This window comes from Vicugna pacos, chromosome 7 (genome assembly GCF_048564905.1).
Source record: "Vicugna pacos chromosome 7, VicPac4, whole genome shotgun sequence".
Lineage (NCBI taxonomy): Eukaryota > Metazoa > Chordata > Mammalia > Artiodactyla > Camelidae > Vicugna > Vicugna pacos.
In genome coordinates this window covers 42,788,124-42,802,560 of record NC_132993.1, presented here as the reverse complement: position 1 = coordinate 42,802,560, position 14,437 = coordinate 42,788,124, and the positions used below count along the sequence as shown (strand labels likewise).

General features: G+C 41.9%; 1 protein-coding gene across 17 annotated transcripts in view; it reads right to left on the bottom strand.

The window, feature by feature from the left end:
• The window catches only part of JAZF1 (JAZF zinc finger 1), a 461,275-nt gene that overhangs the window by 43,880 nt on the left and 402,958 nt on the right, over positions 1-14,437 (bottom strand). For all 17 annotated transcript variants that reach the window (XR_012074390.1, XR_012074391.1, XM_072964775.1 and 14 more), the window contains one exon: positions 2,962-3,158. Coding sequence is in view for 15 of the 17 variants with exons in the window: in XM_072964775.1 (XP_072820876.1) it covers positions 2,962-3,158 (197 nt within the window). In the remaining 2 variants the exon portion in view is untranslated. The remainder of the gene's footprint in view (positions 1-2,961; positions 3,159-14,437) is intronic.

The window sequence follows — 14,437 nt, the reverse complement described above, 5'->3', positions numbered from 1 at the left end:
CTGAAACCACATTAGTCAGGCAAAATAAGCTGATCTTTCTAACTACAGGTAAAATAACATTTCAAACATTGAAAAATGTACACAATCAAAATTGCACAGGGTAGGGGTTTAAGAAACCATTTCCCCTGCTAATTTTTGATGTTTACATGGAATGTTCTTCAAGCAGCAAATAACTTACCAATGATCTTGACAGACTGAAAATGATACATCTTTACCACAACATAAATTAATTCTCTCAGTGGGAAATTGTTAAAATAGACAAGGTGTCAGAAAGACTTCTTTATGTCTGAAGGAAAGGAAATGATTCTACTTCTTCCAAACATTCTTACATGAAAAATAATAAACTCTCACTTTCAAACTGTCTTTATGTTCATGGGGTTCTAAAGCTCCCATTACTAATTGGGACGGTCATGGTTATCTGGTGCTGGCTATGAGTCAATGCATATTAAGTCAGATATAAAACATACCCAGGTATAAAACTGCCCCCATAATTCATATTATATATGAATAAATACACACAGAAATACCCCAAAAAGATGATCAGAGAGCTACACTACACTTTCATGGCACCCCTTAGATTTACACAGTAAATGTCACACAAAGATCCTGGAAAGTAAATCTGCACAGAACAACATATAAGAGAAACATGGTGGTCCGTCTAAGGAAATGGCCAAATGCCCAACACAAATGAACCAATTCATCCTCTATGGAATGAGCCATAATTCTGTTCCTGAAGCAACTAGTTGAAAACTCTGGACCACAGAGATGAACGTTTATTGAATGTTTAATGCATGCATATGCTATCACATTTAACTCACACAAAAACTCCAATAATGGGGCTAATTAATAATTTGTAAAGGGTGAAGTTCAGATAGGAACTCTGGTCTGTCTGCCTCCCACACCTATCCTGTCTTCAAAATGCCCAATCCTGACAGAACACAGGGTGTCTGTCAACCATGAGCCCCCTCACTCCCCTCAAGATGCCCCTAGAAAAAGAGGTCCCATAATCAGAGTGACTAAGTTTGGAAAACTTTCTAAATCCTCCCCTTGGAGAATAACAAGGTATATTAAAGCCCTGCACTGAAGAAACCAGCTTACCTTTGTCTAACCCATCATTTCCCCAAACTTTTTAGGGAATCCCTTTCCTCCAAGTATTATTTTGCAAAAGTCATATTCCGAAACACGCTTTGAGAAATGACTGGAGTCACCTCCCTTGATGGAAGATGGATGTAAGAGTGTGACAGAGCAGGACCCTGTGAGGCCTTCTGGGGACAGACCCCTCCCCCATACTCTCTGCCGTAGCTCCTCCCTGACATAACCAGATAATAGTATCTCGTGCATATTTCCTGAGTTTTTCAGATGCTAAAAACCACCACCAAATGGAAGAAATTAACTATTTGAAGATCATGAGCACATAGCCCCTGTCCTCGGGTACCATCAACCAATCAGAGAATGGTGCATGAGCTGATCACATACCCAGGGACACCCCTCCATCACTTGGCCTTTAAATATGCTCAGCTGAAACCCTTTGGGAAGTTTGGGGGTTTTGGGGCATAAGCCACCCATTCTCCATGCTGGGCCCAGCAATAAACCTTTCTCTGCTCCAAACTCTGACATTTTGGTATTTTTTGGCCTTACTATGCATCAGGCACACGAACTTGCATTTGGTAATGCAGAAATACATAAACTGTAAGAGAAAATAAACATTTTCACCCACAGTCAAGGGGGCAATGCTACTGAGGTGATGGTGTACTTCTAGGCGGCTTCTCTTTGCTCTTAGGATCAACCAGAATCATTAAGAAGCCCCTCAGTGCCCTGGTCCTTGCAGACCTTGGCCTCATCTAGCAAACACCCTGTCACATGGCCAGCCTTTAGTACCTGAGACCTGCCAGACTCCCCTTCACGGAGCCTTTGCAGAATGCTGTTCCCTTGGCTGGACGCTCCTCCCGTCCTCTCTTACATACTTGACTCCTATTTATCTTTCAGGGAAGTCTTTCCTGATTTGGTCAGACTTCTTTCTGGATGCTTTCCTATCTGAGTTCTTCCTTATAGCGTTTCCATGGTTACAATGTTATGTTTATTGGTGTATTTATTTGATGAATGCCTGTCTATACACCTACAGGGGAGAGAGAAAATATATTCTCCACTTCTCAGAAGGGAAAAAGAAGAGGAGGGGCTGTTGCCCACGGAGAGATGACTTAATGGATCTCTGACTTAGGAGAAGTTCTGCGCATGCTCAGCTCGGGGCAGGGTGCACTCTGGTCAGCTCCCGCTCAGGTAAGCTTAGAAAGAACGTTTGGGAAGTAAGTTCAATTCAGGGAAGACATACTAAGAAGTCAGCTGTTACAGATCCTAGCTCTATTCTTCAGTTTTGCCTTAAGCAGTAACAAAGCTGATTTTAATCTTCAGCTCCGAATCCTGTTTTATTTTTCAGTTGCTTACATCGGGGGAGGGTAACTTTGGCCCCTAGACTGCCAACATCTTCCACCAGGCCTCAGCCAGTCAGGACGAAGCGGGTCGGGTCTCCTCTGGCTCACTACTGTAGCTCAGGGCCTGGCATGTGGGAGGCACTCGATGTTTTTTTTTTAATTAATCATTCTATCACGGAAAATTTTTTAAGCAAAAATAGGGAGAATGGTATGATGAACTCCTATGTACTCATCTCCCAGCTTCAACAATAATCAACACATGGCAATAATCAACACGTAATCAGTGTTGTTTGATCTACTCTGCTGGCTGAAGTAAAGCTAAGACACTGTATCACTTCATACATAACAAATGGTAAAGACCTGAAAACACCTATAAAACCTTTCTCACATACATATTAAAAACAATAATTTACAAATATTCTTCAGTAATAAATAGATGAATGGATCAGTAAACTCTACAAAGACCAGTAAAGGGTCAAAGAAGAGGTGGACACACACACACACGCCCCCCCCCGAAGGCCAAGCCACTCACCGGTCGGGGTGCTGCTGCGGAACGAAGAGGACGGGGTGATGGGCGGGGTTACAGGGGGAGTAAGGCTTCCGCTGCTGTGTCGTGGTGGAGTGGACACGTTCCCTCGAGACACGGAGCTGGACAGGGTCAGTGAGAGCTTGGGCTGAATCTTCTTCTTCAGGGACTCTTGCTCTCGGCGGGCAGCATCCGTCATGAATCTGCAGCAACAATGGAAGAGACCTTCCATGAGTAACTGGGACCATCTCTAGGGAAGGAGGAATTATGACAGTGAACCTGAGTTTGACAGATGCTCCAGCCTGGGAAAGGGGCTTGTTCACAGGTCTGCCCCAATTTCAAAAACTCACAACAGCTTCCCTTATGAGATGAAGTCGTCTTCTAGTGTGTTGTGCTAAGATTCCTAAAGTAAGAACCCTTTCTTCCCTGGGCAAACCTTCCCTACAGGAAATGAACACACACAGACTTCAATCTGTACTCACTGCACTGCCTTCAGTTATGAGGCTGCCTCTCACGGAAGGTCTGCTCAGCCCTTAGAAAGTACCCCTGTTCTCAAAGTTCCCTAGCCACCCCCAGGCAGAGAAGACTTCCTCCATCTGTAAGTCAGTAGTATTTCTTGTTTGTGCCACTGACCATATATGGCTTCATGAAAACTGGTTCTTTTCTGTATTACTCTGGATTCTCATATTGTTATTTGGGTTTTTAAGACTTTCTTGGCTGACTGAAGGTCTTGTCTCCCCAGTCATTAACTGACAAGAAAGGACTCAAGTCCCTATAACGTTGCTAGCACGCTGCCAAGCACATGTCAGTCAACATTTACAGGGTGACTGAATAAATCTGCCCAAGCAGAACCAAGAAGAGGGGGCGAGTTTAGTACATGGAGGAAGGTCACTGAGCGAGATCACCTTATGTTGTGACTTTATTAGTCATAAAGGGACAGGTGACTTTTCCTGATAATTTTCACTTTGGAAACTTCAGTTATTCTTTCAACACTTCTCTTATGTTAGGAATATTCCAACTTTGTTCTTTTTGCACTGTAATCTAGCATGTCATAAATTCATGTAATAAGAGATTTAAAACCATCTATGAAATGGTTCTCTCTTAGCTAAATAGCAAATGTCAACTGCATTTCTGAAAACTGTGACAGAAAGGCTAGTGAATAGAGTATTAGAAGGTGTTTAGATGATAAAACAGCCATCTGTGCCCAACATCAAAGCTAAGAACCAAAACATAACTGTAGCCCCAAGTCCTCTCTGTTTGCCACCCTCCCATCAACTGTGTTTTGACTATTTTAATACAATTCATCATAAACAAATCTCACTGCGCTTAAACACAGTATTTTACCCAACCTACTTCACATTCCGCCTACCAAACTCCTTCATACACAATGGCATAGTTGGTTCTCATGCCTGGTAAAACTCAGCGTTCCTTAAACACCCAATGAAACAATATTCCAATATTATTACAGTGTCTTAAAATGTCTACTTTTACACTTGGAACATGAGTGCACGTTTCCTGAAGGGCTCCTGCAATGCAATCTAGATATACAAACTGGATTTTATATGTTGAATCAGACTGTAATAAAGCAACACGCTTTGTCTTGAGCTCTTAGGTTGTGCTACAAAGATGGTGATGATTTAAAAAGAAGAAAGGAATGATCACGCAAAACAGAACTGTTTGCACCTGGTAGCCCAGTACTCATTTATTTTCGGATCCAAAGTTGGTTCTGCTGCTCTTAAAACTGCTTTTTCCCTCCTCATAAGCCTCTGCTCAAAATATGGACTCCAGAGACAAGCAAGGAACTAGCGCTTTCTCTTGCTGTTCTAAGGACAACTACCACCTGCCGCGGCGCAGAGCCTCTCCAGCTGGGTGTGTGGGGTGGCAGGGAGCAGGCAAAACCAGGGGTGCACGTACTGCTTCTTCCAGGAAGACCAAGGGCTCTCAAAGTAGGTAATTCAAGTTAGTTTTTTAAACAGTGAGAAAACACAGATATGCTATGGCACGGAATGCACAATTTACATCTTGCGTTGCATCTTCGTTAAGAGCCGGACTTGCAGCTAGGCAGGCCGTGGTTCAAATCCTTGGCTCTGTTACTTGCTATGTGACTTAAGGCAAGTTGATTAAAATCGCTAAACCTCAGGTTTATTCTCTGTAAAATGGGACTAATAACTGCAGGTAAAGGGTTAACATACCTCTTTTCCCTTTCTGCAAGAGGCTTTGATCTTTGGTTAATTCTGGTAACTGCTAAGATGGTATGCCAAATACACTACTGCGCTTATGATAAGACTGGCCCCGGACTGGTGAATGGCATCTGGACAATTGATCAGTCCATACCTGATAGGAAGCCAGAGCCGTGGGCTTCCTAAGCATGGCTGTCTTGTACCTGAACAAGTCCCCTGCAGGGAACTGGGGAGCATGCTCAGGGAGGGTCGCAAGGACTTTGATTCCAGGGCAGCTCCCACCTCTGCCAAAGGGGCGTCTATATCTGCATCGGGACAGACTGCCCTGTGTCCCAGCGAGAACTTCACAGAAGACCTGACGCAGCCCTGCTGGCAGGCAGTGGCTCTGCCCTCAACCCCCCTGAAGAGACCTAGTGTGCCCGGTAGCCCCTGGTTACCTTGTGAGTCTGAATGTTCCTGATGGAGGAAGGTCACCTGCTAGTGGACAGGGTAATAACAGTGCTGACTTCAGAGGACTGTTGTGAGGATTAAACGAGGTAGCAGTGCCTGCCATGTTGGAAGTGGGTGTTATGTTAGAGAAAGCTTCATAAATGTGGTTGTGTCGGTATATCCTGTCTACCTTACTCCAAGTTCCCTGAGGATGTGCTGCATGCTTCTGGCTCTGAAAGCACCTGGTTCGTGCCTCATATCTAGAAGGATGGATTATGAAACAGCAGACCAGGAATCAACCCAGACAGCACAGAGTGTCAGAAAGAAACTCTTGCCAGAGAGAGAGAGAGAGAGAGATTGAGATGGAGAGGCTCTGCAGTGTCTTCTCTTATTCTGGTAAAAAAAAAAAAAGTATCAACAGCTCATGCTTTTTATTATAAAATAAATACTCTCACAGCTCAGATATAAAAACAACTATAAACCACCACAACGGCATGCACACGCATATCCCTCACCTTCACCCCTGCATGGGTTTGGTCAGCTATGGACAGCAATCTATTTTTGGCTTATATCTGCTAAGTGCTTTCCAGAAGCGAGAATGAGGCACCACGTTAAAAGCATTAAACATGAAACTCATAAAACACTTCTGCCAACCCTTCTCTCCCTCCACCCTCCCTCCTTCTCCTTGGATTGGTGGTTATGAACTTACAGCTATACCCATAAATCATGGCAACCTTGCCACACCAAGACACACAGCTGCAGAATTTACTCCCGGTGACAACACCCACGTGCGCGGGCATACACACCCCTTGGGAGTGCCGGATAAAATTCACGTTTCTCCCTGGCAGTGTTGCACTGTTCCTCTCCCACTTATCAACGGTACTTTATCTATTTTTTTGAGACTTACTTAAACCCTAAAGTTCCCAAGCAACATTCCATCAATATGTTGTCTGTCAAAAGATGTGCGGATTCCCAATGGTAAAGAATCATTTGGGGAGTCAAGTTTATAAAGAACCTGGTGAGACTGCAGCCAAGAACTGGGCTCTGAGCATTTTCCACCTTCAAGGGCAGCTGCTATCTGACACATCCTTGAAGGACCACAGCCCAGATCTTTCCATCATCAGGATTAGAAATGTTCCTCCTGTATCCCCACAGCTGAGAGGCGTTCGGGCTTGGGAAGTCATGTCACTCTGTGGTCTGATGAGTTTTTCTCAGCGGGTCTTGACATGAGTGGTGATCTTTTCTGAGGCCCTCAGTAATCACAGCCAACATGGGGTTTTAGAGCAGGAAGGAACCTGGAGAAGATGGATCACCTAGTCCAACCTCCTCATTTTTCACAGTAACTGGAAAATGAGGTGAAGGGGCCTGCCTGTTCAAGGTCACTTTGCTGGCTGGTGGCGGAGCTGGCATCCGAGAAGTCACACATCAGGACTAAATCAAAAGTTCCTGCTCTACCAGACTGCCGTGGGGACATCAAAGAACCCTGAGCTTTCCTGTTTTTGCTTCACAGTCATGTTTTCAAAGTTGGAAGGGGTTAAGGGGCCAGAGTTAGGGGCTGGGGAAATGCAGAGGGAATTCCTCTGGGGGTTCACATGTTGAAAGTGGGGCAGTTGGAGGAGCAGGGGGCTTCATCCTCTCAGCGTCTGCCATATTCTGCTGCGGGGGGCCCCTTGGCTCCTGGGGGACCTGGATTTGTAGCCTCCCTGGGCTGTGATGGGGAAGGCTGGCTGTGCCCGCCTCCCCGAATTCTTCCTGTTTTGTGATGGGAAGCGTTCTAATCTTGTAGAGTAATGTGCCAGTGTGGGCTCATACTGGCTTGTGAGAGTTGATCATTAAATTTTTAGGGATTTTGTAGGCCAGTTGTTAAACGCACCTATTATTGAAAATTCAAGTATGTGAACTTATAATTAAAACAAGTATACTAAAAACAAAGGTAATAATACTCAAAGTTTCTAAGTTCTTCATAATTTTACTCCACTTCTACTATTATTTCTGTTACTGTTATTATTTCTGTTATTCTTTCCCTTAAAACTGCAGGATCTGTCTGGTAGAGTCACTATATGGTGTTGTATGCTACTATACGTTTCTTCCCGAATCTGTTCAGCGATGTAATGTCGGTAGCTTGAAACTGGCCACGATATAGGAGTATTTACACCGCAGAAACTGATGAATATTACAAATTAGGGTTTTTCCCCCAACCCGAGAGTCAGCCATTAAATATGTACCAGTATACCTGTAATTATTATTATTATTTTTTTTAATGTGGAAAAGAAGCATTTGAATCAGACTCCGTGACTACTCCCTAAAGGAGCTAATTGTGGAAGAGATGAAGGATGGATCAAGAAAGGCTTTTCTCTTAAAATTATAATAATAAGATCTTTCATTAAAGGACACTTATAGAAAAAATTATATGGATTTGTGACTTGAGTTTAAAAACATTTTTAAAAATTCCAGAATTCACACACACACAACTGAGTGTACATATTTATGAGCAAAGTTTAAAGAAGAATAAAATGACAATCTGTGTCCTCACCACTCAGCTTATGAAGAAAAATAGAACCAGAACTTTTGAAGTTTCCAGATACAACTATGGTTGATTTTTCAGGGTATTTTCCTTCTGGTATTACTTTTCTACACATAGAGAGAACTGGATATTTCTTAAAGAAGAAAAAAGAGTCACTTGAGGTTTCATTCACTGTTGACTAACAGCCTGGAAACCTGTGGTCAGGCAAAGTCATGTTTTCATTTTGAAACCGAAACTGCCGTAAGATTAATTTTAACTTTCCTACAAATCAGAAATGCCCAAGCTACTTTAATTTAATACAGTCATTTGTAGTAATATGTGTTATTGCTTGGGGAAGTACATATTCCTTAAGTAAATTTTCAAGACTCCATTATAAATCTTTTAAATCCGTAGACCACAATGTTCATTCAGTCTGACATGTTAAACGTGGAAACATGAATATAACACCACAGGGGGAAAATGTCAAATTGCTGGTCCATGGAGACCAGTTTCAACCACAAACTCAGGAAATTCACAGAATCTGCTGGAGCCTGGGCAGAGCCCCCACTGCCTCCTCACTCTCTGGCCAAACACCTGAGCCCAAGTGTCCTGCTGGGGCCAAACCAATGGGCTTCCCTGGCTTTGGAGAAGCCGGCGATCGAAGTGACCGCTCAAAACTTGAGTCTCTCTTAAAATCTTGAAAAGGATCCAAGCTCTGAGATGCGGTGTGGTTTGCTTGTTGTAAGACTCTGGAGAGGACGTGTGGTCCAGAGGCCTGAGCTGTGCATCATCTCGTTTTGGGGTGAAGAAGCGGGTGGCCTCCAGAAATCCCAGTGCTCTCCCACAGTCTGGCCCTGGTGTTTCTACTTGTTAAAATTGAGCTGTTTTGGCTTTATGGATAGAAGGAATATATCACCCCTACGCTCTTTCCCAGCTCCAACAGTCCATGATTCCAGCAATAGCATCATGCAGTGCTTCTCAAACTTTTTCTGACCTCAATCCATTAGAAGAAATGCATCTCATATTGAGAGCCTGTACACACATATGTGTAATTAGGTCAACAATCTGCAATTCTGAAATCTCCAGAGCTCTGAAAACTGGACAACTTTTTTATGTTTGGCAGCAAAACTCATGGGGAGACCAACTCTGACATGAACTGCTTAAAGGCTATTTGCACACTTTATTTATTGTATTTAGTGTGAATATTCATATGCCTCACTGCATATTTGAATGTGTTTGATTACAGGGGGCTGTCCCAGATCTTGTAGGGAGTGCTATGTAATAGGCAGTGTTTGCACCATATTATCTTTCCAAAATCAGAAAACATATGAATTGTGAAACTTCTCTGGAAGCAAAGATAAAGCATTTTTATGTAAATATCTGAAACAAAGATTTCATGCAACAATCCTTACTACATGTGATATACTCTGCAATTTTTCTATTCTATTTCATTTTAACAAAAGTTCCTGGCATGACCATCACACTAATTTCTGTACCTATTAACAGATTATGGCCTGCAGTTTGAAAATATGACCTTAGCAGTTCAGAGGTGGGCTTTGTAGATAGACTGTTTAGATGCTAATTTCTCCTCTATGTTCTCTAGCTGTGTGACCTTGGGCACTTACCTAACCTCTCTGTGCCTCAGTTTTCTCACCTGAAAATGGTGAAAATAATAAGGCCTATCTTTACAGAGCTATTGTGAAGATTGAGTGAATTAATATCTGAAAAGCACTGGGAACAGGGCCTGGCACTCGCTGTCTGACAAATGTCATAATGGATGTGAACACCTTTGTTCTGGAAATCCTAATTCACAAGTCTTTCATCTCTGACACAGCAATTTGGTTACTTCTGAGCTTAACTACCGAGTATTAGGATAATTTCCACCATTATGAATTCCGCTGATTCTGAAAGCAAAGAGCCACCATCACTGATTCTGCATGCATTGATTAAACCACTGCTTCAATCATAGGTAAATTTGAAAAGACAGTTACAGTAGCTGGAATACAAACAGGAGGTTCCTCTCCTTAAGGACAATATGCTGGGGCATCTATAAACCCACACACCTCCTCTGCTTTACTCTTCTGCTTTGATTTCTTGAGAAGACTCCAATTATAGAAGATCGTTCTAGCAGGACAGGCAACAGGAGACCATCTACACAAGCTACTTGACAGAAAGTCTCCCTACGTAGTTAAAGGTTGCCCTCTACTTGGGAGATCCATAAAGCTGAACAAGGCTCTGACGTGGTCCACATCCAACCACTTCATCTGAAGTTCAAACAGCTTTGTTCTGCCTTTTCAATGGCCCTTTGGGTATTGCCATTTTTCAGTGAAAACAAGTTTGTGAAACTGAGAAAGCCTTTGAGGAAAGCCTCTAAGAGCTGGCAGATAGACCACGGTTCCAAATACTCCCAAATCTGCTAACTCATTGCTCCAATGGCATTTCTGACTTGACAAGGACAACTGCTCTCTCCAGTTGGGAGTACCTCAGGGACTTCTCTTTTCTCCCACCACTACTATGGAAAATCCAGGACAAGTATGGACAGAACGCCAGTAAGGGAGGAAAACAATCCGTAAGACATTAGAAAGAGGCCATGGGAATAATGGGTACATCTCAGCGTGTCATGTGTGGTCCACATGTCAGAGTGTCTAGCCGTTCTAAGTCTCAAAGTAATAATGGCTTTCCGAATGCACATCTGCTAATAAATTCATGGGGCAAGTCTCATTTAGCAACTTAAAGCCATAGTGGGGTTGAGAGGTGTTTGGTTAAAACAGCTGGCCAGTGAAACATGACCTGCTGGCAGCAAGTGGAGTGATCACTTGTCTGCCCCTCTTCATTAAGAGAAGGGCCTTTTCTGGTGATCAGGAATTTAAGAAACATTCTTTTCAGTAGACAAAAGAAAATGCGGACTCCTGAATAACACTGATTTCAGGAAGGTTTTAGCACCGTTTCCAATAATCCTATGTTTCACTTCTCATTGTACAGCTATTTTTGCCTCCATGATCTGAGGCCTACGGGGTGGATTTTGAAGCTTCATAAAATTTTTTGCAGTGTCATCAAAACTCAGAGCCTCTTTTAACATGCTATTAAAATTTTAATGCAAAATAATAAAACTAAAAGCAGCACCAGGAAAAAACCCTACACCATCTGATCATATCAGTTTGGCAATTAACTTGTGAAGGTGTGTGTGTGTGTGTGTGTGTGTGTGTGTGTGTGTGTGTGTGTGTGTGATTTTCATCTGATATTCACATCAGTTGTGGGCATAATTTGTGAAGTACCCAGCCAATGAATCAGATTTTGTTCTTGGGTACCAAACCAAAACTGACAGATTTACTTCATTAAGTGACACTATATATATACATATATATATATACACACACACACACACATACATATATATATAATTTTTTTTAAACTAAGTTTTAATCTGACACACACAGGAGGATATAGTTCCTAGACTCTGAGGAGTAGTTCTGGTCTAATCTGCACAAAATACATTAAGACCAGGGCAAGCCAATTTCATATTAGGCCTTGTAGCTAATTTATTTATTTTATTTCTTTTTATTTTTGGGGACAGGGATAGCAGAAAAGAGAAAGAGATAAGGGGAAAAAAGACAAGGGAAGAGGTGACCTTCCTCTTATCTACTCTCCTGGTGATTATATTTTTCCTTTTTTTTAAAAAAAAATTTTTGGGGGGCTTATTTATTTATTATTTATTTAATGGGGGTACTGGGATTGAACCCAGGACCTCGTGCATGCTGAGCACATGCTCTAACACTGAGCTATAACTTCCCCCATTTTTCTTTTTTTAAGGGCACCTATGGTATAGCTTAAATGATCAAAAACTTTTAAAAATATTTATTTAATAACTAATATTGAGCTACCCATGTTTACTGCCAAGTGGTATATCTTATCTATCATCTACCATCACCAGCCTCTCATTAAAAATAAAAAGCCATTTTAACATAAAATACAGGAAGGATTTAATCTTGGGATAAAATAATCCTTTCATGAGAAAGACTGTTCTTTATCCTGAGATTATAATGACAATAGAAATAACAGAAGAAGAAATTTAAATTTTTTTGAGATGCAGAGACATTACAATACAAAATTTACTTTTATCATTATTTAGCAATCACATCGTATGTACATTGTAATATACTGTTCATAATAATATATTGCTTATAATTATTATCTAGATAGAAGTTTTTAAAAATATCTAACTTTATTTTCTATCATTGCCATTGCTAAAAATTCAGTCTCAAGGAACCCTGAACTATTAAATTTAGGAATCATTTGCAACATGCTGGGCAAACTGAAAGAAGCCAAATACAGAGCACCCAAATCCAGGAGCTTATCCTCTCCAAGAGCCGGGAGAAAGGGGAATGGAGTGTCCCTTTGTTGGGATACACAGAGGGGCAGCGGCTACTAGATGCCTCTACTCCCAGGCCTGCCCACCCCAGGAAATGTGGAGACTGCAGAACACACTTATGAACAGCATCATTCAAAGACTGGTAGCTAGCTGTCTGTGAATAGTGCTTAGGAATTAGTTTTTTTTTCCTTCTTCTTTAAACCAATAATCTCTTTCCCGGAATTTTAGCACTCAAATGAAATTCATGCGCGGAAGCTGAATAACTGCAATAATGAACAAAATCCCATCCCTGAATACCATTGCTTTGTATATTCCCAATAAATACTGGGTATTTTTTCACAACTAAGGAATGAGATAGTTAATCTACCTTAACGAAAGCTCTGGTTCAAGTTCCAGCAATCACTACTTAAAGCCACAGGTCAGCATAAATTATCAGTGAAGCAGTTAATTTTGATTTACTTTAGCCTGAACAGAGCAAACCATGGTCTCTTTCATCGTCAATGCCAAGAATAAAAACCACTTCTGAAAACGATGCCCACAAATCTTTGGTTTGACAGCCAACTGGAATATCCCTCTCTTGGCAACTCTCTATCATCCTTTCCATTCCTCTTCTACTTCCATCCAATTGGAAATAACCATGGCTATTTCTCGCACATGGTTTTCATTGCTAATTTGACATTCGTGTAACAACCAATGAACAAAACAAAGAAATGCCATTTTATGAGGTTTTGTGGTACAAAACTACAAATAGCTTTTGAGTTTTCTTGTTTTGCCTCCTCTGGAAATAAATTAAATGAGTTATTTGAGGTTTCCATGTAAACAGCTAATGAGATGATGCATAACTCTCCTCATGAGCTGGGAGAAGTTTAAAAACTAAGAAAAAAATTGGATTTAGAGTCTCTGGAGTTTTAGTTTCAGTATCATTAACAGCTGTGAACACAGCCTGGTGGTTGAAAGTCTAGATTCTGGACGCAAACTTGTAATCTGATTTAGGTATTCAAGCTTGGGCAAATTTTTTACCATCTGTAGTTTTGGGATCCTCATTTATAAGACACCCACCTCATTTGTGTCAAGATCTTGTTGAATAAGTGCATGAAAAGCACTTGGCTCACATAATACTGCACATATGTCAGACCACTCAGAGTCTTGGTATTTCCATGGGTGTTGGCCCAGTTCTCCTGACTCTCACCCAGGAATTATGTTAAAAATGTAACAGCCATCTGATTGGATAATTCCTCCATAAGAGGTCATTTGTTAGGGGAACCTAGGCAGTCCGTTCTAAGATGGACTTAGAAAGATATCTAAGCCTGGGGTCAAAAGTCAAAGAAAAGTCCTTCTCTGATGCTGCCATGATGTAGGTGAGCTCTTCTGACCAGGTGGGCTGGGTGACAGTCAACTTTTAGTTAAGATGAGGGACTTGGGGTGAATCTAGCATCAGGGGACGGGGTGCACATGAGGGCTCTGGTTAAGGAAAGTTTGGGGTGAGAAAGAGGAGGGGAAGCACGTGGGATGGTAGCGAACTCTCAATGTCAGAGGAGTCCAACTAGGGACAGCTTGCTTATGCCACGATGGCACACACAGTGGCTCTCATGCCACTTACAGTCCAGTCAGCTCATGAGGGCCATTGTGACTGGATCACAGCACTTCTGTCTCTGCTGCTTCTGGATTCAGCCTTAGAATCTTTTCACCAGGCCCTTGCTTGCCACTATCCATGAATTAAAGTGACACATAAGCTGAAAGTTTGTGCCCCATCTCTCACTTACATGTTTCCCCCAGTATCCACTTATATTTCCATTAATATCCCAGCGGAGGCAAATCCTAACTCAATTGATGCATATATTATCCATCTTTTGACTATCAGGGAGCAACAATGGCAGACAGTAAACAAAATGCTGAGAGAGAAAGTTGACTATGACCAAGACGAGAGCTGTCCCCAAAGTGAAGCAATGTTACTAAGTGCACACTCAGGTAACAGCACGCATTCATGAGTACAAATGTAAG